Source organism: Thermobia domestica, chromosome 11 (genome assembly GCF_964235325.1).
Source record: "Thermobia domestica chromosome 11, izTheDome1.hap1.1, whole genome shotgun sequence".
NCBI lineage: Eukaryota > Metazoa > Arthropoda > Insecta > Zygentoma > Lepismatidae > Thermobia > Thermobia domestica.
The window spans coordinates 191,362,300-191,387,639 of record NC_137464.1 but is presented as its reverse complement, the minus strand read 5'-3'; the positions used below and the strand labels follow the sequence as shown (position 1 = coordinate 191,387,639).

The 25,340-nt window shown below is 34.6% G+C and overlaps 1 protein-coding gene across 1 annotated transcript in view; it reads left to right on the top strand.

Annotated features, from left to right (window-relative positions):
* Positions 1-4,051: 4,051 nt before the first annotated feature.
* The window catches only part of LOC145663718 (uncharacterized), a 436,440-nt gene continuing 415,151 nt past the window's right edge, over positions 4,052-25,340 (top strand). Inside the window, exon 1 of the mRNA XM_081729802.1 lies at positions 4,052-4,310. Coding sequence (XP_081585928.1) covers positions 4,256-4,310 — 55 coding nt within the window. The 5' untranslated portion in view covers positions 4,052-4,255. The remainder of the gene's footprint in view (positions 4,311-25,340) is intronic.

Below are 25,340 nucleotides of genomic sequence, written 5' to 3'. Positions count from 1 at the left end.
TCATTATAAATGTATCTATGGTTTGAAATCATATTTCCAAGTTAGTATTCTATGAATATTATTCAGTAAAGTCCCTGAAACTGGATTTCCCGTCATGTCAGATACTCCTCTATTCCATAATCCTCTTTTCTGTGCAATGGAAAATCCATTTGTTGGAAAAAAGAAAAAGAAAAAACAATGTTACGTGAGTCTCTATCGTGAACATCTTTGTAAATTGTACACAGTTTTGAAAGAATTGTAACTCAAAAGTTAGATTACTACTAATAAAAAGACATGTTAAACCTATTTTTTTGAATCTAAGATTTCGAGTCATGATAACTCATTTATGATGTCAATGATCCTCGTTCTTTCCACAATCATCACTATTTATAACGAACAATATGAGCCTGTGAACTCACCCGTTTCAAATCCGCTATCTTCAAATATTCCACTTATTTCTTTCATAATCGTTCAAGTGCATGTATAATAATCTGCCTTCTTTAATCTATAGGGCATAACCACAGAATTTTAAGCTCAAGATTTTACTCTATTTCTAAATATTCCATTTATAAGATCTCGAATGTAAGTGTCTTGGACAAGATTTACTCTGACTTTCAGCGTTCAACGCAATGTTATATTTTTGTTGTTTTTATTGTTAGTTTGTAGAAAATCATTTAAATTGACACGAGCTCTTTTTCAGCAGAAATGGTAACCATTACACCAGGTATAGAGTCCTTCGAAGTCCTCAGCCTGGAATGTAATATAAATGGAAGATTCAAATAATAGTTTAAACGGAAGGTTAACTATTACAGTCAATAATAAGGATCACACCTTGCTAGCGTCAAAGTCAGCGTTATCCGTTAATATGTTAACGGATTAGTCTCATTAACGAATTCGACCGTGATAATATCTTTAGCTATTTGTTGCAAAACAGATTTTTTAAAAAATCGTTTTGGTGCAAGAGTTAGCCTGAAGAAGTAACGGATGAACCTCGAACGTAAGTCACCTTTATAAACTTGTTTAACGGATCCGTTCACTCGATTGAGACAATCACTCTAGTTATATACTATAGACCTATTAGAAAATAATCAAAATTTCAATTTCATTCAATAGCTAACGTCTGGACTAATGGATGGACGTAAGTCACCGTTACTCATTAAGATCTTAACGGATTGACTTCATGAACAAACTCGACAGAGATAATCGCTCTAGCTATTCATTCCAACAAAAGAATTTAAAAATTCGCTTACTAACATATTCTGTACAATATTATAATCCTTACTTGCATGATCCTAATAATAAAGAAAATTATTATTATTATTATTATTATTATTATTATTATTATTATTATTATTATTATTATTATTATTATTATTATTATTATTTATCACTGTAATGCCCTTTAAACTAAGGAGGAAAAAGATTTAATGAAAGTGAATGGTAATGACAGAATTAACGAAACAATAACGTGGGAGGAAACGGAAAAACCCTGAGAAAACTCACGAATACGATGGTGTTCACTTCAAACTCACATAACCTGGAATCGAACCAGGGATACCTAGTATAAGAGAGAGAAAAAAACATCAATAGATTTATGGCGTTATGTAACATCAATTAATTTACATGGAAGCTTTTTATGAACAGGACCGGCCCTAGACAATTTACCGTCCCATTCTATAGCAACATTTGCCACGACTCCTTAAGAACACACCTTGAAATCCACGATTTTGAGTACGTTACAACCTTGTAATTTTAGTAAAGCAATTTAAAATATAGGATTCACCGAATAATAGTAATAATAAATAAGAAAAGTCGTAGCGCCGATGAGAAGTATGACAATATGAGAACAATACAACATAATGTAATGTGCAAGTAGACGATCACATTAGCAAATGTAACTAATATCATCATGAAGGCAGTTGTAACAAGAAATATGTATTTATTTTAAACAATATTCTTTTCCTACATTTCAATTTTGTATAGTTTATGCCATTTTTTTTATCGCTCCCCAAAGTTTACCGCCCCGTGCAATTGCATATACGGTTGAGTCAGCCCTACTTGTGAAAGAATTTGTTTAATTATTGCGGACTTTGGGTTGAATGAGGAAGGAATATATCACTTATAAACTTCTCCGCTATAAAAGCTTAGATTTTCTGGATAAAGAGGTTGCAAATGGTATTTGCTAGAGTCTTCATAATTATCATAGATGTTCCGCCGTTATTAGCAGCATACTTGCTACAAACTGAGAAGATTCCATCCACCACGATCTTCAGCTAAACTTTTTGTCTTCACGTAGATATCAGTTTGCAATTCCAGTGCAACTACCTCTTTTATCTTTATTTCTTGATTTAACTTCTACATATGTAAAAAAAAAAAAAAAAAAAAAAACTTTTTCTACCTTCAATGATAAGGAATTTGTTTGTGACAAGTCACGACTACTTTTCAAATCAAAACTGTGATAACAACTAAATGGAACAGGTGTTCGCTACTGTTAGAGAATTGAGTTCTTGTATTTGACAACAATCAAGCAATTCATGCTGAAATTTGTTTGACCACTTGCTTTAGCACTGTCCATGTGACCTTAAAATAATGCGACCTAAACATGATTTATGAATATAGTATCGAAATAGGTGAGCGAGCTTAGTAAATTTAACTCCCATTATCATGAAGGGTGTTTCCAACAAGAAATATTTATTTTAAATAATATATTAATGAGAGATTTTGATGCCCCTTCGAAACTTGCCGCTCTGTACAAATGCACGTCTTGGACATATGATAGAGCCCTGCCCTTATGATCTAGTTCAGCGTTTCCCAACCGGTGTGCCGCGGCACACGGTGTGCCGCGGGGAAATCGAAACAAAATTATTAATTCTATAAAAATCAAATTGCAAGACATAAGGGAAAATGTATATTTTTTATTTCACATTACTATGAACCTCTACTATGAATCTACAATTTTAAGTTTCATACCGTGTTACTCTTGTGTACAATTTTAAAGTATTTGTTATCATTGTTGCTCCTTTATTGTTGCAGACTGTTTCGTAACTTGAAATTTTAAAATATCATTCAACCCTTTCGACAAAGTAAACATGCATACAGATTACCTACATTTGTGTCTTAAAGCTCAGGAGATTTGTTTGTCCGTTCGTTGTTTAGTTATCTATCTTCTTAGTGAAAGGTTGGATACAGCTTTCGAAAAAGAAAGCGTAGTTTTGCAAACCTGAGTCCAATATTTCATTGAATTGTTTTCTATTTTTAAATTAGAGTGAAAAGTAAGCATAATGATTAACCACGGGGAAAAACCAGTGCTCGAGCTTTCTTCCGTGTGAGAAAATCAGTAATCCAAAAAAAAAAAAAAAACGGTATTTTATATTTACAAATAATATCTATGAGTGTGCCGCGAGAATTCAAGTTACATCCGTAGTGTGCCGAAAGTTGAAAAAGGTTGGGAAACGCTGATCTAGTTCATTATCAGCAAGTGTTCCAATCAATTTCTCTTCCTAATTACATCTACAATTGTTTTCTTTTTCTCCCCCACTATTTCTGACACTCCTTCATTCGTTTTCCTTTAGAAACAATTAATTTTACCCATTTTACCTCCCCCATCCACATTTCGAAAGCCTCCAGTCTCTTTTCATTGCTTTTGCTTAATGTCCATGTTTCTAATAGCAAGCATACAACACGCAATAAAAAAACATTTTATGAGTATGTTTCTTAACTCTTTATTCAAGGACCCACAAAATAAAATTTTCTTCCTCCTAAAGGCTTCTTTCACGATTCGTGTCCTTGCTTTTATTTTATGTTTCTCGCTTTCATGCCCTAACTAATAATCCTACCCAAGCATCAAAATTTAGTTACCTATTCTATTTACACTCCCTAGAAATAAACAAATTAATTAACGCGAATATCCATTTATTATGTTTTAATATCGAAATTATATGCAAAATATCCTTTGAGGACTATGAGCCCAAGCGTACACGCTTTTATGCCGTGATGTGAGTTGGCAACCCGTGCTCTTGTGCTGTTTCGTTATCAGGCAAGATTGTGGATCCCGCCAGTCACCTGTGGAGCGTGCAAGAACTCAGTTGCAGGATGAACTAGATACTTCTCAATCTGACTTGTGTTTACAAGTGTGTGTGACTCTGAAACCTGACAGACAATTTGATTGGCGCGAATAAAATAAATAAACAAAAATAAATATTTATTATATTTTACTCTCTAGGACTAAAGACTTCGTTCAATACGCACCCGTAATATCAACTATAACGGTCGAATCATGCCGTTTTTATCAGCCATTATTATCACCTGCTTTATTTCCAGCGTTTTTTCAGGTGAGATTACTGTTGTTTATGTTGTTCGTAATATTCTCGTGGTAGTTTTCCCCCACGCATGTAGTAGACTTAAGACGTTGTCCTTAGTAGATAGAATTATATGCAACAGATGTGTGTTTGTGAATTCTATATAAATGGAAACTGAAATTTAATGCCGGAAAACTGCATAGCGAAAATAATTTGTGACATCTTCCTTTTTGGGGTTTTACGTCCCACCAAGGCTAAAGGAGACGGTGATGATGATGATGATAAAAAATGCTGGAAGTGAAATTAAGAAAGTGGGAGAACAAGGGAGAATCCCGGCAAAACCCACCCACACAGTGTTTGTCCACCACAGAGTCCGCTTAGAACAAACTGGGATCAAACCAAGGACTCCAAGCGCAAGAGGTGTACGCTCTAACACTGAGCTACCACAACTCCACGTGATATCTTGTACACTACCTTTTTTGAAAAAGTGATAATGCCGTCAAGCAAATAGCATTTTTTTAAATTGGTTTATTCTCAAAAAGTACAATTCTCAGCAAAAGTATTCCCTTAGAATGTTCTTTTGGCAATCAAAAGAATCGGATAATATTAGTACAACTTTCTTCGTAATTCTGTTCACTGAAATCTATTCTCAACTTATTCAATACGTTCCAAAACTATTAGCAGTAGATCATGAAAGGAAAGGGGATGCACTTTTGACAGCGACTATACATATATGCATGGACAATGATGAAACCTAAAAGCAGATCATTAGCGAAGAATCGAACTTCAGTCTCTCGTTTGTCAGGCAGGTATTTTATCACTGAATTACCAACTATGATTATGATAATTTTAAGTTTAGCGTCCTTTTCAGCAACGACACTGTACGAGACGTGGACTTACAGCTTAACTTGGAATTCGAACCCAAGTCTCCCACTCCAAAGCTGCGTACACTAACCGCTTAACCAAGAGGGAGGTCTGAGTTGCTAATAAGACGGAAAGTTTCAGGGCGTCCACTAAGTTTTCTATTCTCTAGTAGTCCGTCTTTTGGCTGTTCTGTTTTCTCAACATTATACCTTGTAAAAATAAATCATTTAAAGCAGGATACTTCCATTTTAAAGGATAAATATAATAGTGTAGTCGTATCTCTTCAAAATAACTATAATTGTCAGAAGGAGCCCTGTTAGTTGACTTTCGAGGTATATGAAACATGTCTCTGGTAGTTCAGTGATAGAATACCGTTTACTTAAAGATACGTTTTTATATCTGTCAGTTTATGATAGATTTTCCTGTATGTTTCCGAACTTTTTGTGTTATCTGTAAACAAACAAATATTCTGAACATTAGATGAAATAGAAGAAAGAATTTATAAAATTACGTTATGTAGTAGAAAACACTTGAGAAAATTAAATGTAAAATCAAGTTTTCTTCCATCGCAATGTTTGGATATTTACATAAACTGATTCACATCGATAATGAAGTGAAATTTAAACTATAGTAAATTTGACAACATTCTATATAAGTTTTGTCATCTTAGATTGCATATTGGAGGAATTTATAACGTAACATATCTTACAAAATGTTAAGAATACCATGAAGGAAGAATTAAAATAATATAGTACAATCTTTGTTTATTGAAGTTTAATGTGCCTCTTTTCAGAAGCTAAACTATATGAGACGTGTACCTACAGTTTAAGGTAAAATCTGAATCACTGTAATGTGCTCAATATTCTCTTACGGAAAATCAAACCCAGGACCGCGTGCTAGGAAGGTAGAGCTACTACAATCTTTATTGTGTCACAGCATATACGAGCTGATAACGTATAGAACATTGCTTCTCTCCTGAGTGACTGATTTGCTGGTAATAAATTCGCGAAGAGGGTAAAGTATTAGATTTTTTTAAGTAACACATTGCCTTTCTCCTCCCCACCTGTGGACGTTGAGCTGACCATGTTTTAACTATACAATATATGATGAAATCAATCTATTAACAGAATATTAAATTCAAGGATATTTTTGAGCTCTTTAGTGCGTATATGGATAGCGTACACGCCTTTACCGCGGGAGAACTCGGCTCGATTTTCGGCGGGAGCTTATGTGATATGGATCCCACGTTTAAGCTACTGATAGGGACTCTAAACTCAAATCAAACAACATATCGAGCATATTGTTGACTAAACCACAAAATTACAGATTTTCAAGCTGAAAGTATTTCTAGCAATCTAGAGCCTTTTACGGAGAAGGGGAATTATAAGAGAACTTTTATTACATACGAGAGCAAAATTTAGTTTAATAAATACGAGATTGACAATATAATCTCTTTAATTTCGGAAGAAAGGGAACTAGAGTCCTCTGAACCTTAACTGGCTACGCTACTGGTTACTATACACATTCCGTGAGATTATGTTTGGCACACACCAATTCTCAGTCTATTATTGCTTTACACGTTTAGTTCGTGTGTTAATGGAATTTGTTTCCCTCGAGTTAACGCGAGAGTTGTTTGCATAGTGCATTAATGCACAATCTTGTGCACAAAACCTTTGAAAAGCCATATATCCTTACATGTAAACCAAGGTGACCAGAACTTTTACTTTCAAAAACGGGACGCATACGAATCGGCGACGAAGGGGGGGGGGGGACTTCCACATTGCATTTTGGAACTCACTTGTCAGCAGTGTTTTCAATTTACAAGATACACAAGTAAGAATGATAACACAGCCTTTCTAACTTGAGTACTACCCAACAATACTTTTAACTACTTGAACACTCAGAATTCCCACTCAGTTCCCACTTGAACCACAAAACACTCAATTCTCATTTGAACATTCAGAAGTTCTAGGCACGGCTGAACCTTCCCAATGAGTGTTGGTACATAAGAATGTAGAATTAGCATTGACCATTTATATTTTGAATAATAATTACGGGACACTTGGGTCATGTTTGCTTAAAAAAGGGACATTTAGGCGTCCCGTTTGAGAATCATAAAAAAACGGGACAACGGTTGAAAATAAGGGACTGTCCCGGCTAAAACGGGACGTTTGGTCACCTTGTTGTAAACCGAATTAAAATAAACGAATAAAAGAAATTATTTTGTCAAGCCTAAGTATTAAAAATGTATAACTGAGGTTACAAGAAACTGGCCTTTAAAAAGGAAATGGATGACCATTAAAAAAAAAAAAAAAAAAACAAGACTATGCTTAAACTAATCGACAGTTAAATCGTTTCACAGATTTAAGAAGCGTGTTTACAATGTAGCAAGACAGAAGATGTCTCCTATATTTAATTCGCCAAAAGAATAAAAGGTTATCCAATAGCGCCAGTTTTTAGTTTTTCTTCCTTTTTAATTTTTTTTTTTTAATGTTATGAAAAGTTTCATAGCTTCTTTCATAAACTACATTAGTAAACACTAATGAATTGTTGTATTTTACCACAATATGATAACTGGAAAATATTTAGTAGTTTTAACTTTTGGGCGAACGGATATAGACCTATTACCAAGGTAGAATTCTGATAGAGTCGGAAAATAATGCTTAAATACTATAATAAGCCAACACAAGTCAAATGTTTTGGCTAGAAATGATTACATTTTATACTTATAAATTATAAGCTGTTGTAACTAGATACCAATGCAATGCTGTGTTCGCATATAAATTTCAGTTAGATGAAGGTCTCAGACATCAAATCATGATAGATGCGCTATATCACAGTATTTCAGGAAGGGACTCGCGATGCAAATTTTAAGATAACCTAATAGTCTGGAATAAAACGTAAGTTGAACACTTTAACACATAGAGTATATCCATGTATATTGCCGGACGAGTTGAGCCAAAAGTCATTTCAAGAAAGAAAAAGAAAACAGATTTCTTTAGACAAGATACATGCTCGAAGGTTGGGGATGGAGGGCGTCGCATATTGAATAACCATACGAATTACGTTGCTGGTTATCAAATATTTGGTTATTGCACAGCAAATACTTAATCAAACATTGCTGGAGTGTCTTTAACCGACTTTAGAAAAAGGAGGTTCCAAGTTTGACTTGTATGTATGTACGTATTCGATAATCTCGAGAACTGTTGGTCACATTTCGATGCGGTTTTCACTAATCAAATAAGCTATTCCCAAGGAAAATTTATATGTATAAAATCTTTAAAAAATACTAATTAATTAATTAGAAAACTTGTAAAACAATATGAACTGACTTCATAAAAAAGACGAAGACACTAAAAGACAACAAATAATAAAAGCGCTAAAAATAAGACAATAATAATAATAATAATAATAATAATAATAATAATAATAATAATAATAATAATAATAATAATAATAATAATAATAATAATAATAATAAAGCGCTTGAAAGCAGAAAATAATTTATTACTATTATCTATAATTTTTGTTTTGAAGTTGTGCCAAGCCGAACAAATTATTGACTAATACAACATTTTTCGATGGCAATTTTATGAGTCATTAATATATTTGTCTTGGCAAGACTTCAAAAAATATAGATAATAGTAATGTTTTTTGCTTTAAGAGCTTTATTATTATTATTATTATTATTATTATTATTATTATTATTATTATTATTATTATTATTATTATTATTATTATTATTATTATCTACTTTTTAGCAATTTTATTATTTTTTGCCTTTTAGCGCCTTTTTAAAATCGGTTCATATTTTTTCTAAAAAAGTTTTTTATATCAAATATCTATAATAAAATGGCAGATTCTTTGATTAATCACACTCTCAGTGTTTCGATACAAATATATTTCTTTTACTTATAAAATATATCTCCTAAAAAGACGAAGCAAATCTACAAGGAAGCATTGAAATCGGGGAAGAAATTAACTTATTGTATAAGTCAGAGGTGGCCAACTTTTTTAGTTTTTGGGGCTACTTTCATTTCAGAAATCACTGTGGGTCACCTTATTTGTTCACTATCCCGCTAGAGGGAATCATAAAACAAAACATTGATCAATGCATACAATACGCCCACCGCGGACTACCGCAGGCTACTCATAACTTGCTGGTCGACTAGTAGACTGCACTTCACTCGTTGGCCACCCCTGCTATAACTGGATGATGTAATCGATAGGTCAACAGTATCCAACGTCTATTTATAAGAAATCGTAAGAAGTTTCCTACGTAGACAAAATGGGTCGACATATTAGAGGGATTAGATGTAAATGATTTGAAGATGTTTTTTTTTTCTCGGAGTCTGAATCGAAAGTTATCACGTTACTGCAAGACACGAGGAAAAACTATGAACAACAAAGGATGAAATTAAAAATTAGCGGTAAAAATATATAGCAAAGATGAATGTGTCAATGATAGTGGTAGAAGGGGAGATCGTAGAACTTATGATAATTTTCCGGTATTTAGCTTGTATTATTATATTAAAAGCTAATGAGAAATAAAAGCAAGGATGGAAATGAAAAATAAGGTCTTCAGAAAGAACAAAATGTACTTATGACTCTTTGAATGTAGAGTCACGAGGTCAAAGAATTATCATATATTTCGTTTGAGTGTTGTTGTTTCGTCCTACACTTAAACGTCTTCTAAACACTGAAGCTGTACGAGACGTCGAAATAAACGTGGGATTGGAATCCCTTAAGCTCCTACCGGAAATTACCTCGAGGTGGTCCATTGATTGGTAAAAGACTTGTGGATCCAACCTCAAGATTGATTGTCTTTAGTCATTCAACTTTCAGTTTCATCAATTATGTTACACAATTCCAGCTACGATACAACATTGGTTTTGCAGGCCGCTTTTGACATTTGAAAATGTTGAAAATGTTGGTATCAGTTTCAATCTTGAAAGTATTTGTAAAAATATAAAGGAATTTTATCTACTTTCTAATTAAAACTATAATCCATAGTTCAAAATACAATACTAACTGAATTAATCTATAAAAGAAATGTAAAAATGTTTGACAGCTTTGGTGCCTGAGTGAATCATGGCTCAACTTAGATTTAATTTTCTCAGTGATTATATCCTTTGGGAGTAGGGGAGGTTCAAACATTTACGACAACAACACAGTAACTCACGAATATGTCGTTAGAATGATGAAACTCGGTATTCAAACTCCTCATTAATAATAAAGAGAAATGTGTCCCAGCGTTCTTGAAAATTGTCTTTTTAAGGTCATCAGAGGGCTTATATATATATATATATATATATATATATATATATATATATATATATATATATATATATACATGACCGTATGCTTTGTATGTTCCAGAATAACGCTGGTCGCTGGAATACATTAAACAATTTCAACCAAACTTTGTTCACACATGACTTTCAATCTTTACAAAATACCATGGAAGTAAAACACCCCACTAGCTTTCCCTAGGGAGTGAGGAAAGGGTTACAAATACAAATAATCGAAAACGACAGATATTAGTGTCGATTTCATAGTTTTGGGGTCACTGAGATGAACAATGACATTCCCGATCCCGTTTAAGTTACAATTTAGTTTCTAGTGGAGGTAAGACATTCTTATCACTTGTAGGGGTGACAGGGAGTGGCATGTAAATCAAAAACGATCGGTATTAAAGTGGAATCCATAGTTTTCGAGGTTGTTGAAATGAAAGGTGGCACTCCTGATGCCGTTTAAGCCCACATTTATCCCCCGGTGAGCACAAGATACCCCCTATCACCTCTAGGGGTGAGGGTGGAACGATGTGACAGGTAAAAACAACCAGAACGGATCAATATAAGAGTGAAATCATGCGTACTCTAATAGGGGAAGGCGTTCAAATATTCTACATTCCAAAAACATATTCTTCCCGTGCAGGAGACGGACATCTCAGCTAGTAATAATTAAACAAGAAAAACATTAAACTAATAACATAACAAAAACAAATAATAATTTAGTTGATCCAACACAAGACTAGATCGGTTAGTTTCGGTAGTATAGTGCGCTTATAATGCGTTGCCTGTCACAAGGAGATTTTTACCCAAATGATCATGGCATTTTCATTCAGATGTGACAGATGCTAAAATAAAGGAAACTGGACTAAACAAAATAAGAATAAGAATAATATTTGCATAACGAAACTAATTAATTATTCTGAATATAAACGAAACAATTACATATGTATCAAATACTAAAAGAAAGAAACATACAATTACTACAAAAATATGTAAATTGCCAATGAATATACAAGTCATCACACAATTACTAGACTACTAAATTATAATTAGATATTCTTTTTTTCTGAGTTTGTAATTAATGTCCTGGTGACCGTTACTCAGAGACTTCTTCATTATCATTTCGAAGCTGTGGAACGAGGTGAATGATGTAGACCGCATGATCAAATGATACCGAATGGACGCTGGAAGTAGAAACAGTCCAGAATGAATGGTGGAGGCAGAAAGCTCGAATGTTAAAAGTTTGTCTTTTTATATGCAATATTGTCCTTGTTTGTTCAACTATTTTTGTTTTTGGGAAGTTTTTGACACTGTATTTTCGAGTTTAGAAAGTCCAAATAATAGTTCCTGATAAATTTTGTTGTTTTACTGAGAAATATGGAATAGTCGCTGCTGGTTTTCTGTCCAGTTTTTAAAAATCCATGTGTTATTTTTCATATTACGGCGTCATCAGATGATTTTATGTTTTTGACTTTTCTTGGTAACAACGGATCACAGAAGCACACATCGATGTCAATTGGATGTTATGTTATTGTTTTGCTGATATGGGAAAGTTTTTTTTTCTAATTCACTTCACCTTGACCACAGGTTACTTTTACTCACTTTTCGTGTACGTAAATATTTGCATTGCAAATATGATTTTAACTGTGTATTTTTATTTTATTTTGATTTATTAAAAAAACTTTATGCATAATTATATGACAGTTCACTTATTATATGACACTAATAACAGTACAGTGACCTCAAATAATCCGGACTAAAGAAGGCGATCATTGTCCGACTTCGAAGTGTGTGCTACATAGAAGTAAAATGAGGAAGTTATGACTAAGGGATGAAAATAATATTTTATCTGTAGCAATAATATATGTTTCAATACAATACACTATAGTACTAACAAAATATATGAATGTATATAGTATTGTAACACTATACGTATGTAATAAAGTAAATACACAATAATATTGACACAGTTCACCTAAAACAAACATTTATATTCAATATTTTAAGCAAAAAAGAAGTACACAACTATGTCTTTCGAGTTCAATAGAATAAAAAGTTTGGGAGACAAAGTAGCAGTAACAGTAAGGATATTGCAGTATGCTGCAAGTAATATTTTTAGCAACAGCGCATACTGCTCGTTAAATTTTCTTTGTATCGTATTTGAAGTCATAGGTGTCTCTGTTCTGGCTTCAACTCCTAATGGGGGCTTAAAACTATCGGTTTTAACCCAACATCATGTAAGGATGGAAGGTTAATATAACGTCCAATTATATAATAGGCTACTATACATTATAATAACTGTAAATATGATGCTTTTGGATAAAAAGAGGAGTAGAGTATGGTAGTACAAAGATAAAGTAGTAGTGGGCAGAGCCGTAACTAGAGATTTCAGCGCCCGGAGCGAAGTAGAATGCGGCGCCCCCTACACTCACCATACCAAACTTTTGCCTCCTTCCTTTTTAAAGCTTATTGGACAGACCATCGCAAAGCCAAAAATGATCACAGTGTATTGTTTTAAAAATAAGAGCTGTTTTTAAGTTTTTTTAAACTTTTGTTAAACTTCACAAGACTACCTTCGGTTGTATACAAATCCACTTGGAGAACAGTTACGGAAATTTATAACTATTTGCAACGTTCTATACTATCAATAAGAAATTACATTTCAATACATTAGAAATTATGTGCTTTTAAAACGTTCGAAATAGGTGATGGCATTAATTTCTAGTAATAATTGTTGACTTTCGTAGTTTTAATCTGTATATGACCACACAAAACATTTTAATTTCGATTCGTTTAATATTAGCAATTAAACGGGTTGAATTTGTTAATGATAGACTTTCTTTTATTCCTCGTAAAGGTCGGTAGTGTGGTATTGTTGTTTTAAATGTGCATGCCACAACAGAAGATAAGGATGACAACATAAAAAACAGTTTTTACGAAGAAATAGCAGAACGGGTATATGATCAATTCCCGCGATACCATATGAAAATTCTATTAGGGATTTCAATGCGAAGGTAGGACGAGAGAATATTTTCATATTGATATAGGAAATGAAAGTCTGCATAACGAAAGTAATGATAACGGCATTAAACTCATGAACTTTGCAACATCCAAAAACCTTATCGTGGAAGAGTACAAAATTCCCACATTGCGATGTTCATAAATACACACGGACCTCGCCAGATGAAAGGACACAATCAAATTGATCACGTTTTTGTAGATAGAAAAAAAAAACAGCCTAGGATAATTGATCTTTGGTTGTTCTGAGGACCTGACTATGACACTTATTACTATCTGGTAGCAGCGATAATAAGAGAGAGATTATCGTTGAATAAAGGGAATAATCAACATCTAAAAACGAAGAGATTTGGTTTAAAGAAATTAGAGAAGAACAAGGCTAGAAGGGTATATCAGATTGAAGTGTCCAATAGATTCTTGGTTTTACAAGGTTTTGAGAGCACTAGGTTTGAGGATGCTTGGGTTCAAATTAGAGATAGCATTAAAATTTTAGCAAGAGAAAAAAAAAATGGCACGCGGAGAAGAGAAAACAGACGAAAGTGAGATGGCTACAAAATCCGAACGATAAAAGTACACAAAATTTCGTTAACATTAGATGGGAAACTTCCAAAAGGGAGAACAAAGAAACTCAATTTTTTGAAAGCTTAAATTAATGTACTTGAAGATAATAGTAAAAAAAAAAAAAAAAAAAAAAAAAAAAAAAGACGTATAAGGACATCAACGAATTTAAGAAAGGAAATGAAATGAAATCTTTGAGTTTTACGTCCCACGGTTATGCCGGTTAGGCTAAAGAAGACGGTGATGATGAGAGATGAGTGAAATGGTGGAATGAAGAAAGTGGGAGGAAACGGGAGAATCCCGAGAGAACCCACGAACACAGTGTTTGTCCACCAAAAAGTTCACTTGGTGGAGGCTGGGATCGAACCCGGGACCCCAAGCACCAGAGGTGAACGCTCTAGCACTGAGCCACCGCGCCCCCTGAATTTAAGAAAGGATATCAACCTCGCGCGTATAATTTAAAGAGAGATGACGGAACAATTCTCACTGATACAGACAGCATCTTGAATAGATGGAAAAATTTCTTTGACGATTTGCTTAACACGAGCCAAAAACTAATTTTTGTGGGGAAAGGAAAATGCACACAGCTGAACCATCAGAGCCTACCCGAACAGAAGTAGAAATCGCTATAAAGAAATTAAAGAAACACAAATCTCCTGGTATAGACGAAATTCCAGCTGAGTTAATTTTAGCTGGAGGGGAAAAGTTTAGAACAAGATACACAAACTCATTCTCCTTATCTGGAACAAGAGGGAATTACCACAAGAGTGGAAAGAATGAATCATTGTTCCAATTCACAAGAAAGGCGACAAATTAGATTGTAATAATTATCGAGGCATTTCTCTTCTGTCAACAACCTATAAAATCGTCCCAAACATTCTATTAGCAAGATTGATTCCACACGCAGATGAAATTGTTGAAGATTATCAGTGTGGATTTAGATGAAATCAAACAACAATCGATCAGATATATACCATTTGAAAAATACTCGAAAAAGAAATGAGAATACAATATCCCGGTACATCAATTATTTATTGATTTTAGAAAGGCTACGATTTTATTAGGAGAGAATCATTGTACAACATTTTTGCAGAATTTGGAATATCGAAAAAGATACTTAGGGTAGTTAAGATACGTTTAAATGAATCCCAAAATAAAGTCCGAGTAAGACAATTCTTGTTCACGAGCTTCCACTTTGAGAATGCCCTGAAACAAGGAGATGCGTTGTCGACACTATTATTCAACTTTATTCTAGAGTATGATATCTTTGATTTTAGAGCTAAATGGTATTCACCAGGCTATAGCGTATGCTGGGGACGTAAATATGATAGGAGAACAAGAGAAAGAAATACAGAGGCCTTATTAAACGGTTGCAGGTTTAGCAGTAAATGCAGAAAAACTAAATGGATGGAAGTTCGCTGGGGTTGTAATACTGCAAATTATGGATGCGTCAAAATATCAAATAATACATTCGATAAAGTGGATACTTTCAAGTATCTATAATCAATATTAACAGGCCAAAATCATATCCACGAAGAAATCACTAACAGCAGGGAATTCGTGTTATTATTCAGTTCAAAATCTTTTGTTGTCGCGAATTCTGTCTAGCAATTTGAAGCTTAAAACATATATAACGATAACCATGCCTGTTGTGCTTTATGGTTGCGAAACATGGTCACTTACTTTAAGGGAATAATGCAGACTGAAAGTATTTGAGAATAAAATCCTGAGACGAATATTCGGGCAAAAAAGAAACGGAAACGAGGAATGGCGGAGACTTCATAGCGAGGAAATTCATAATTTATAGTCTTTACCATACAGTTTAGAGTCATCAATTTTAGGAGGCTCAGGGGGCATATCATGTAGCGATAATGGGAGAAACTAGGTACACTTTCAAAGTTTTGACTGGAAATCCAATCAGGAAACGTCCATTAGGAAAACCTAGGTCCAGATGGGAGGACAATATTAAGATGGATCTCGCAGAGATAGGAATACAAAGTGGAAACTGGTTCTAGTTGGGTAAGAATAGAAGTCATTGGAGAGGGCTTTATGAACGCGACATTGAACCTCCGGATCCATAGGCCATAGAGTTAGTTAGCTCTTTTGCGATAAAAAAAATATATATAAATATATATATTTTGCGAAGTATAACGGAAATTCAGAGGGAGGCTACTTTATGAATTTCTAAATATTGATCGATGGAGGTGAAAATACGTTTAATGTTTGTATTTAAAATCCAAAATATAATTTGGCTACTACATATGTTTGAAATTATAGTAATTACATAATTTCTTAATGAATGAAAGTTCTGGATTTACATCTGTATTTTGTATGTACGTAGATCCTGCCGATATAAGTAATTAATAGAGAAATGATCCCAATATTTTTTTTTCAAATTGGAAACATTTCATACGTCAATGGAATAAAGAAAAATCACTCGTAGTGATCAGTCTTTGAAAAAGACGAAATTTGTTCGGTTCAGTTCTGACCACTTAAGTTTCTATTCTACAAGTTCGAAAATGTTATTATTACCCTTGTCTGCATTCATTTTTAATATTCCCGTGCAAAGAGCAACTTGCGTGTGTCTCTAGACTTCTCTCATTTTGATACCTTCATTTTCACCAACTTGATTAATCCGATTTGGTAGAAAAGTGTGATTACAAAACGTGATTTGTAACTAAGCAAATTCATCACCATCACAACGCCGAACAGGTATTTCAGACTTTGACCGCTTCCGATTTTGAAATCGCTCCTGCGTACACTATAAATCATTACTCGGCACCTTGTATATCACGTTATCATTAACAAACCAAAGTAATAGGTAAAAACTTGTGACTCTTACTGAAAGGTGTAAATTGCAAGCGGAGCAAGCAAGAAAATTTTTACTTTGTAAACCAATAACAATATTGATTTAATAGTTATACGGGGCGCCACAGCCGCGTAGTTTGCGATTTTCCAACACTTTTTCTTTCTTCTTGCTCGTTCGGCACCCCCTTACTGGCTCACTTACTCCCCTAGGTACTGAGTAGGGTAAAAAATAGTAGTAGGTCAGTAATAAGGTTTTGCAACAATAGGGTAGAGTACTAGGGTTAGGTTAGTAAAACTTTAATACGCTGTTAAGATACCACTCAAACATTTTTTTTTTTTTTTTTTTTTTTTTACAGCGGTGTCGATTTCTATACAGCTTTGGAAGGTAGGGGTTCAGGTGTGTGTTTCGTTGTCAGATATTATCTAACAAGACATCAATGATAATTTTAACACAAATATGGGAGAGCCCGGGAACTCCCGCACCCAGGATTGGCATCCGTTTTTTTTTTTTCACATTCGTTTTTCTTTGTGAAGTGATACTATTTACAAATAAAACTTTAAAACTTGTGCCTGTCTATTCTGTATTAACAGCTGACTTGAATCGATATCGAACTTTTATCTAGGAAGCCAGAAACAACAGACATAGAAGTGGATCCCTAACTAAAACCCACTTATCCGCTCTAGCACATTGTAAGGTGTAATAGGAAGAAAATTTTCCTTTTAATTATTAAATTAAATAAAAATAAAGTCTGACCAAAGAAAACACATATTTTAATAACATCGGTTACAGTTTCGACTATATATCATTACCTTCATCATACACATTATTCTGGTGATCTGATGATCCAAATTAAATATTAAATTATTTCATTTCGAAACACTATGTCCTTCATAAAAAACACATATTCACAGTTGACGTTATAGAAGAATTATTAACATCCATAATATCGATTCCTTGGGCTAAAAGTGTATAACAATGAGTCATTCCTTCAATATACGATTCTGAATTTTGTTCTTATAATTGTGACTTATTAAAAAAAAAAAGCATTAATCCATGTACTGGTAAAATTTCCCTTTCTTTCTTTAACTCCGAATATGAAGTAAGTTCATTAGTAGCTTTTAGCCTTTAATTCTTTTAGAAATGTCGTTCCCAGCGTCCATAATTGAATACCATTGAAAGAAAGGATGACGGTGAACGATTCCAATCAAATACAGTTTTATTCAGAGAAATTAATTGAGAGAATCCAGATTAAATGACAACGCAATTATGGTTAAAGGGGGAAAAAAATGAAAGAAAGCTTTTTCAATAAATAGTACTAGCCTATGAAAAGTTTCTGGTCTTTTTAAAGACTATCAACAAAGGGGAAACGTGTTTTTTCTTATCAACGTCGATCAAATTTTCTATTTAGATTTGACACATTATAAAATTAAATTGAATAATTATACAATTACTCGTAACTGTTACAAGTATTACTCGTTACAAAAAAAAAAAAAAAAAAAAATACGTCTAACAGCTTATCAAGCTTTCATAAGTGCAGACTTAGGAGAATTTTGTCTCGTAAGCCGGATAACTATTTCAGTAATTATACAATACTCTACCCCTTTCTGCTACCAAATAGTAGGTCTTAGGTTAGGGTCTGGAAATATTTCTTTTATATTTATGTGTCGATTTTCAGCTTCCTTCTCTAACTCTATATATTTCTTCGATCTTTTTTTTTTATACATAATCGATAATTTGTGTTCTTTCTACTACTCGCTTTCCTTCCATCTTTCCCTCTATAACAGTACGAAGAAGGCAGATATATCCAATCCAATTGGCATTCCTAGGGAGGATGCTGGTTAAAAGCGTCCTCTTCTCTCCTACTCGTTTCAAAACAACTTTGTTTCTTACTCTCTCTGTACATTTTATCTTTTCCATCTTCCTCCAACACCATATTTTAAGATCTAAGTATTTCTTCTCTAACTTTCGTAATATGCAAGTCTCCGAACCCACAATCCCATATACAGGGTGTTAATGAACTATACCGACAAACTGTAAGAGGTGATTCCTCACATCTAAATATGAGAAAAAGTTCATATGGACCTATGGAGAAAAATGCATAGTTTCAGAGCTAGGGTTGTCCAAAATCGCGAAGAAGCTAAATTTCAATAGGCCCTATTTTGAAGTCTAGAAATTGTGGATGGTGGTTCTTATCAGCATGAAGGAAGCTACGCATACACAATCCAAAAGTGCATATTTCATCAATTGTCAAGAGGTTTAGAGAGTATTCCCTACAGTGTGTAATTCTCAGATATGCTCTCAATAGAGTTTTCAGATATACCCTGATTTCAAGCAGGGTTCAAAGTAGGCAGGAGGTAAGCTTTGACAACAATGGACATCCAATGCTTTGGAGGGAAGGCGGAAGTGTTAGGAACCGGCAGCTCCATGTTTCTTTGCGTTCGGAATAACGTGTGATGATATATATTTCGTCACGGTATATTTCACGTTTTCTTCACTTCTAAGCGTGAAAGAAAACATCGCACCATGCGTTTTCCCGAGTACGAGAAACCGTGCTGCTGACGATTCTTAACACTTTCGACATCGTGCCAAAGAATTCCGTGTTCACTGCTGTCAAGGCTTATCGTTTGCCTACTTTGGACCAATCATAAAGTCAGAGCATATCTCACGATTCGATTGATGGCATGTCTGGGAATTTCACCCTGCAGGGAATAATCTGTAAACCCATTTAACATTAATGAAATATGAATTTTTGCATTGCGTATGCGGGACTTCCTTTATGCTGATAAGGACCAGCACCCACAATCTCTGAAATTCGAAATAGGACCTGTTGAAATTTGGCTTTTTCGCGATTTTGGGCAACACTAGCTCTGAAATTATGCACTTTTCGCCATAGGTCCATATGAACTTTTTCTCTTATCTTGGTGTGAGGAATCGCCTCTTAAAGTTTGTCGATATAGTTCATTAACACCCTGTATAGAACTTGACAAGTGCTTCTTTAGTCCAATATTAAGCCTGCTAGTGATCATTTCTTGTTGAATGCTTCTTTTGCTACAGCAATTTTTGACCTGATATTATTGGTACAATAAGCGTATCTGGTCAAAATACTTCCAACATATTTGAAACGATCAATCTCTTCAACCTCTCTTTGTTTTACTTTGACCCATAAGGTCATGTTTCCACGGGATATTCTCATGACTTCCGACTTTTCGATGTTGATTTTCATTCCACATTGTTTGTTAGTGTCAACTATTCTATTCCTCATCTTCTGTAGTTCTTCCTTGGGTCCACTGTAATAACCGTGCATGTCTATCTTGTTTCCACTCGTAAGATTGAGTAGTATTGTTGATACATTTAATTTTAAATTAATCAGTGATGATCACCCCCCTCAAGATTCATGACGCACTCCCATGAAACTAAATTCACTTGAGTTTCCTTACAAAAACAATATCTACTTTCTGATCTACCTAATAGTACTGTTCTCCTATAGTTTGTATCTCTGTATCATGGCAAAACCTTGATTAAGTGTGTTATTCTTGTTTAAATTACAGTATATAACTTTTATACAATTTTTTATTGGCTACCTAGTTTAAATGTTCCAATTTTCTCCCCCTATAAAATAACTATTTTTGCGTCATGGTCCCCAATCTTATGAATACATCCGAATTGATCAATTTTAAACAAATTCTTGTGTTAAAACAAGGTCTGGTCAGCCTCTCTGAGTGAGGTTTTCCGGTTTTTCTCATTCACACTAGGAAAATACCGGGATGATACATAACATAAAGATCTCCGGTCTTTTCCTTGATTCCTTCCTTCTCCGGATAGTGTGATCTTCGGTGGACGTCATTCCTCATATGTGGTAGGCTCAAATGACCATAGGTGCTGAAAGTCCAGAAATATAATTTCTTATCCCAAATCATTTACCCTATTGTACACTGCTCAAAAAAATTAGGGAATCAGCTGAAATATCACAAAACACCTTAAGGTATTGTATGGATAAGCTTGTGTTTGACTCATATATATCATACAAGAAAGAATGCTGTAAGATACACTAGAAAAATGGGGCACACACTGGGTCATGAAACAAGACGGTTATGTGTGCACCTCTCGAACTCTCAGAAACAGGCAAGGCAACAACACTGGTTGTTTCTTAATATGGTGTATGAACACCTCGAACAGCCAACATAGTCTCGCACCTGCGTGGCAAGGATTCAATCAGATTATCGATGAGTACTTGGAAGATGTTGTGCCACTCATCCAGAAGAGCGACTTCCAGCTCTGAAATGGTTGCTGGAGATACTGGCCTAGCGGTAATTCGTCTGCCAAGCATATCTCAGACATGTTTAATTGGATTGAGATCCAGAGAGCATACTGGCCACTTCATCCGAGCGTTGCCCTCAGCTTCCAGCATTTCATCCACTAACCGAGCTCTGTGAGAACGAGCATTGTCATCCATGAAAAGGAACGAATCACCAATGGCTCAAGCATAAGGAAGATCAAGAGGATGCAGGATCTCATCCCTATACCTGAGAGCCGACAAAGAGCCATTTCGGATGATGTGGAGTTCAGTACGCCCACCAATGTTGATTCCTGCCCACACCATCAGTCCACCACCATGATACTGGGATCTTTCTCGCAGAAACATGAGATTGTGTCGTGTTCCACACTCTCTCCAGATGAAAACACGTCGATTATCAGGCTCCACACTGAATCAAGGCTTGTCAGAGAACAAGACATTGCCCCATTCATTGCGTCCCACCCACGATGTTCCTCCGCCCACATTCTTCGATCAACACGGTGTCGTGCAGTTAACGGGACACACACCATAGACCTACGTGCGTAGAGATCACCTTCTCAAAGGCGATTGCGGGCCGTTTGAGTGGATATTGTGCGTCCTGTTGATGTTCGGAAGGCTCGCTGGAGCACAGTTGCATTCTGACGGTTTCGACGGGCTGTTAACAAGAGAGAACGATCGTCTCTGGCTATGGTTGCTCATGGACGGCCCTGTCCTGGTCTTCTTTGAACACTCCCAGTTGTTTGGAATCGATTCCACAATCGGGAAATCACACTTTGTGCCACTCCTATGGCATTTGCCACCTCCCGCTGTGACTGACCAGCTTCCAATCTGCCGGCAGCTAACCATGCCAGCGATTCTGGCAAATCACGTTGTTGCGCATTTCACTACGTGGATTTGTGTCGCACCAAATTCTCACAATGAGAACAGAGGTTTCCTGGAACTGGAATGTGTTGGTAGCGCCACACTGCAGTATGACCTCTGGTAGCGCCACGTTACCGATCACAGGTGTTTCAAACGGTTTGTTTGCACGTTGTACCTTCATGCTAGTCGATTTTAATCCAAACTGTACCAGATACAGTGTTGTCACATTATTCGTAAGATGTTTTACATTAGTTTTCATCTAATCCCCTAATTTTTTCGACCAGTGTAGTTCTAATATTCTAAGTTCTTCCTTGTGCTATGTTACTAGGTAAAATTAAAATCAGTTTTACTATTTCTTGGTGTCTAGACCAGACGTATTCATGGTTCAGAGATCTATCATCAAATATTAGTTAAATGCGAGATGTGTAAGTCGATTTCTGGAATCCATCTCTAAAAAACATACGCTTGGAGCTGTGTATACATTAGGGGATACTTCCATCATCGAGGTAGTCCTTTGTAGATCAGTCTATCGGATTAGACGATGTAGCCAATTTTGGAACGAGATCTGAACTCCTTTTTCAGAATATTCTTGAATTTCTTTATCATATGCTGTACATTGACAATCTCAGAAAATCTCGTCGTTTTAGTACCGTCTTTAATTTTGGAAACTGCAAGAGTGCTAAGCTAGGTGAGAAAGCTGGATCTAATTTTCTAATTCAGTTTTAGTTCAAAAACTTTTTCGTAGAACCCGATTTTCACTATGACAAGATTCATACCAAAATCTTTGTTGATTTTGGAATACGAAATTAGAGAATGGTATCAACTTGATGTAGTGTTGCCAAAATCTCAGAAAATAATATATTTTTCTTAGTTGGAAATGTTCCCTCTTTCGTTTTAAATTTCTCTTCATGCAACACCTTTCGCTTTAGATTTTTGAGGTTACTATGTTGTTAATTTATTTTCAGATAATGTAATGTTATTTATTCTTGATATTTCAATTAAATTACGAAGATTTCTAACAACGTCATATACATACATATGCAGTCTTGCTTGAATATCGTACATTTTAAAATTGTGATCCTTAGCAATGTATAATTTAAACTGCCACAGAATGACTAGGATTAATAATTTTACAAAGTGTGCCAAGAAAAAAAGGATTGATTTTGCTATTCGTGAACAGCGAGTTGGTGAAGGTCAATCGATGTATGAGTCTATACCGTGACACTTTGCCTATTGAATGAGTGATTGCCCAGAGTGCAATCAGCTCAGTTCTATTGAGGGCTTTAGACGAAGCAGGCTGTTTGTCTGTGCCCCACTTAGTGTTAAAATGGAACAGTATATCAATGTGAAGTTTATTTTCAAACTGTAAAAAGCCATGACAGAATTTTACGGTTTGCTAAAGATAGTGTGCGGAAATGACTGTTTTTCAGCCAGGCAAGTTTCTGAGTAGTTCAAACGGTTTAAAGAGGGACAAAAAATTATCACAGACGGCCCGCGTCCTGGACGACCTTGCACGTTCAAAACATATTCAAGCATTCAAAAAGTTGGTAATGTGATTCGAAAAGATTGTTGCTTGAGTATTCGACTGTTGCTGAAGTCACGGGAATTGGTAAAGAAAGTGTTCGTCATATTTTACATGAAACTTTAACTTGTAGAAAATGTGTTCAACATTGTGGCCAAGGAAACTGACATTGAAACGAAAGGAAACCCAGATGAACATTTTTGCTGATATTTTGACAAATATTGAAATAAACAATATATTTTAGAAAATGATAATGTGTGAGGAATCGTGGTTTTTCACGTACGATCTTGGAACCCATTAATACATTAGAAGACCTCGAGTTCGTCACGCCACATAAAAGCTCGAATGAGCAAATCTGAATTAAAAGCAATGATAATTGTTTTTTATGACTTCCGTGGAATTGTGTACGTTCATTGAGTACCCGAGGGCGTAACTGTAAACCAATATTATGTGTTGACCATTATTTGTGAGCGAGTAAGAAGGCTTTTTTTATTCCCTAAGGGGAAGTCAACACTGAAAGGAACCAGATCTGAGACAGTAGAAGCTATGAAAGGAAAAGCGACGGATGTCATGAACATGGTTTCCGGAAATGACTGGCAGCACTGCTTCCAGCAATGGAATTTTTTAAGTTAATAAAATTAGTATTCAAATGCAATCAATGTGATATTATTGTATTGATTATTAAATATTCTCCTGCCTCTACTATTATAATGGGATATATTTATTACATGAGTCATTCAATTCCGAAACGTCTTTTGTCCACTTTTCTGGAATGTATTTTTTTCGTGATTTTTGCTTTGTTAATATCTAATTTCAGCTGATTTACCTCATTTAAGGTTCAGGTATTTATTTTAGACTTTACAAAACTTATTTTACTCGCTCTCAGATGTACAATTCAAGATGATAACAAAGACAAAAAAGATTTCCCGAATGGTTTGTAAAATGAACAAGAGACGTTTTGGAAACGGGCTACACACATTAAGGTTTATGAATATTATGTAGGGAAATATACTACTGGTTTCTACGTATTCACCTGATGTATTTCGCTGGTAATAATTAAAGAATAATCACTGAAAGTTTTATTGCAATTTGTCATTTAAGTTCAATTAATAAGTTCCAGCAAAGCAGTAATGGGAAAATTGTACAGTGTGATTTAAAAGTTACACATGATCCAGAATATCGTAGGGGAGACCGGAGTATTCACGAACACTTAAGCTTTGATTATAAATAATTCTTTTGTTTTTGGAGATAACATTAAGATTTCTTGTGTATAAAAAGCTTGGAGTTTTTCTTGATTACCAAAGCGTAGAGGAAAGTCAAAAGTAATATTTTTTAACAAATCACTGAGATGTTTTAAAAATGTACCTATGTTCGGCATTGCCCCAGTGGTTGAGGTAATCCCGAACATATTGTTTACTTTAAACTTCCTTTACGAAAGAAGCTAAATACATTAGAATACATTAAAAATATACCGTAATTTAATATTTAAATCTTTAATAAGAATTGTAATTTAAGACATAACAAATACATATAGCAAATAATAAATATAGCAAACTATTTTAATTAATAAAGCTAATGACGCTTATTACCAAGTCATGGTCTATTTTCCAAACCAATTTCATTAACTTATTACTTACTTTTCCATAAAAAAAACTATTTAAAAATTTTTGATAATTTATTTCACATCATGGAACAATGCCGAAAACTCTGGGGTAATGGCAAACATTCTAGACACCATTTTATTTTTAAAGTTGAAACTAATTGTTGACTGCATACAGGCTAGTAAGATTACAAAGAACTAATGCTCAAATATAGGCGAATATATAGCCTTATTTGTAACAAT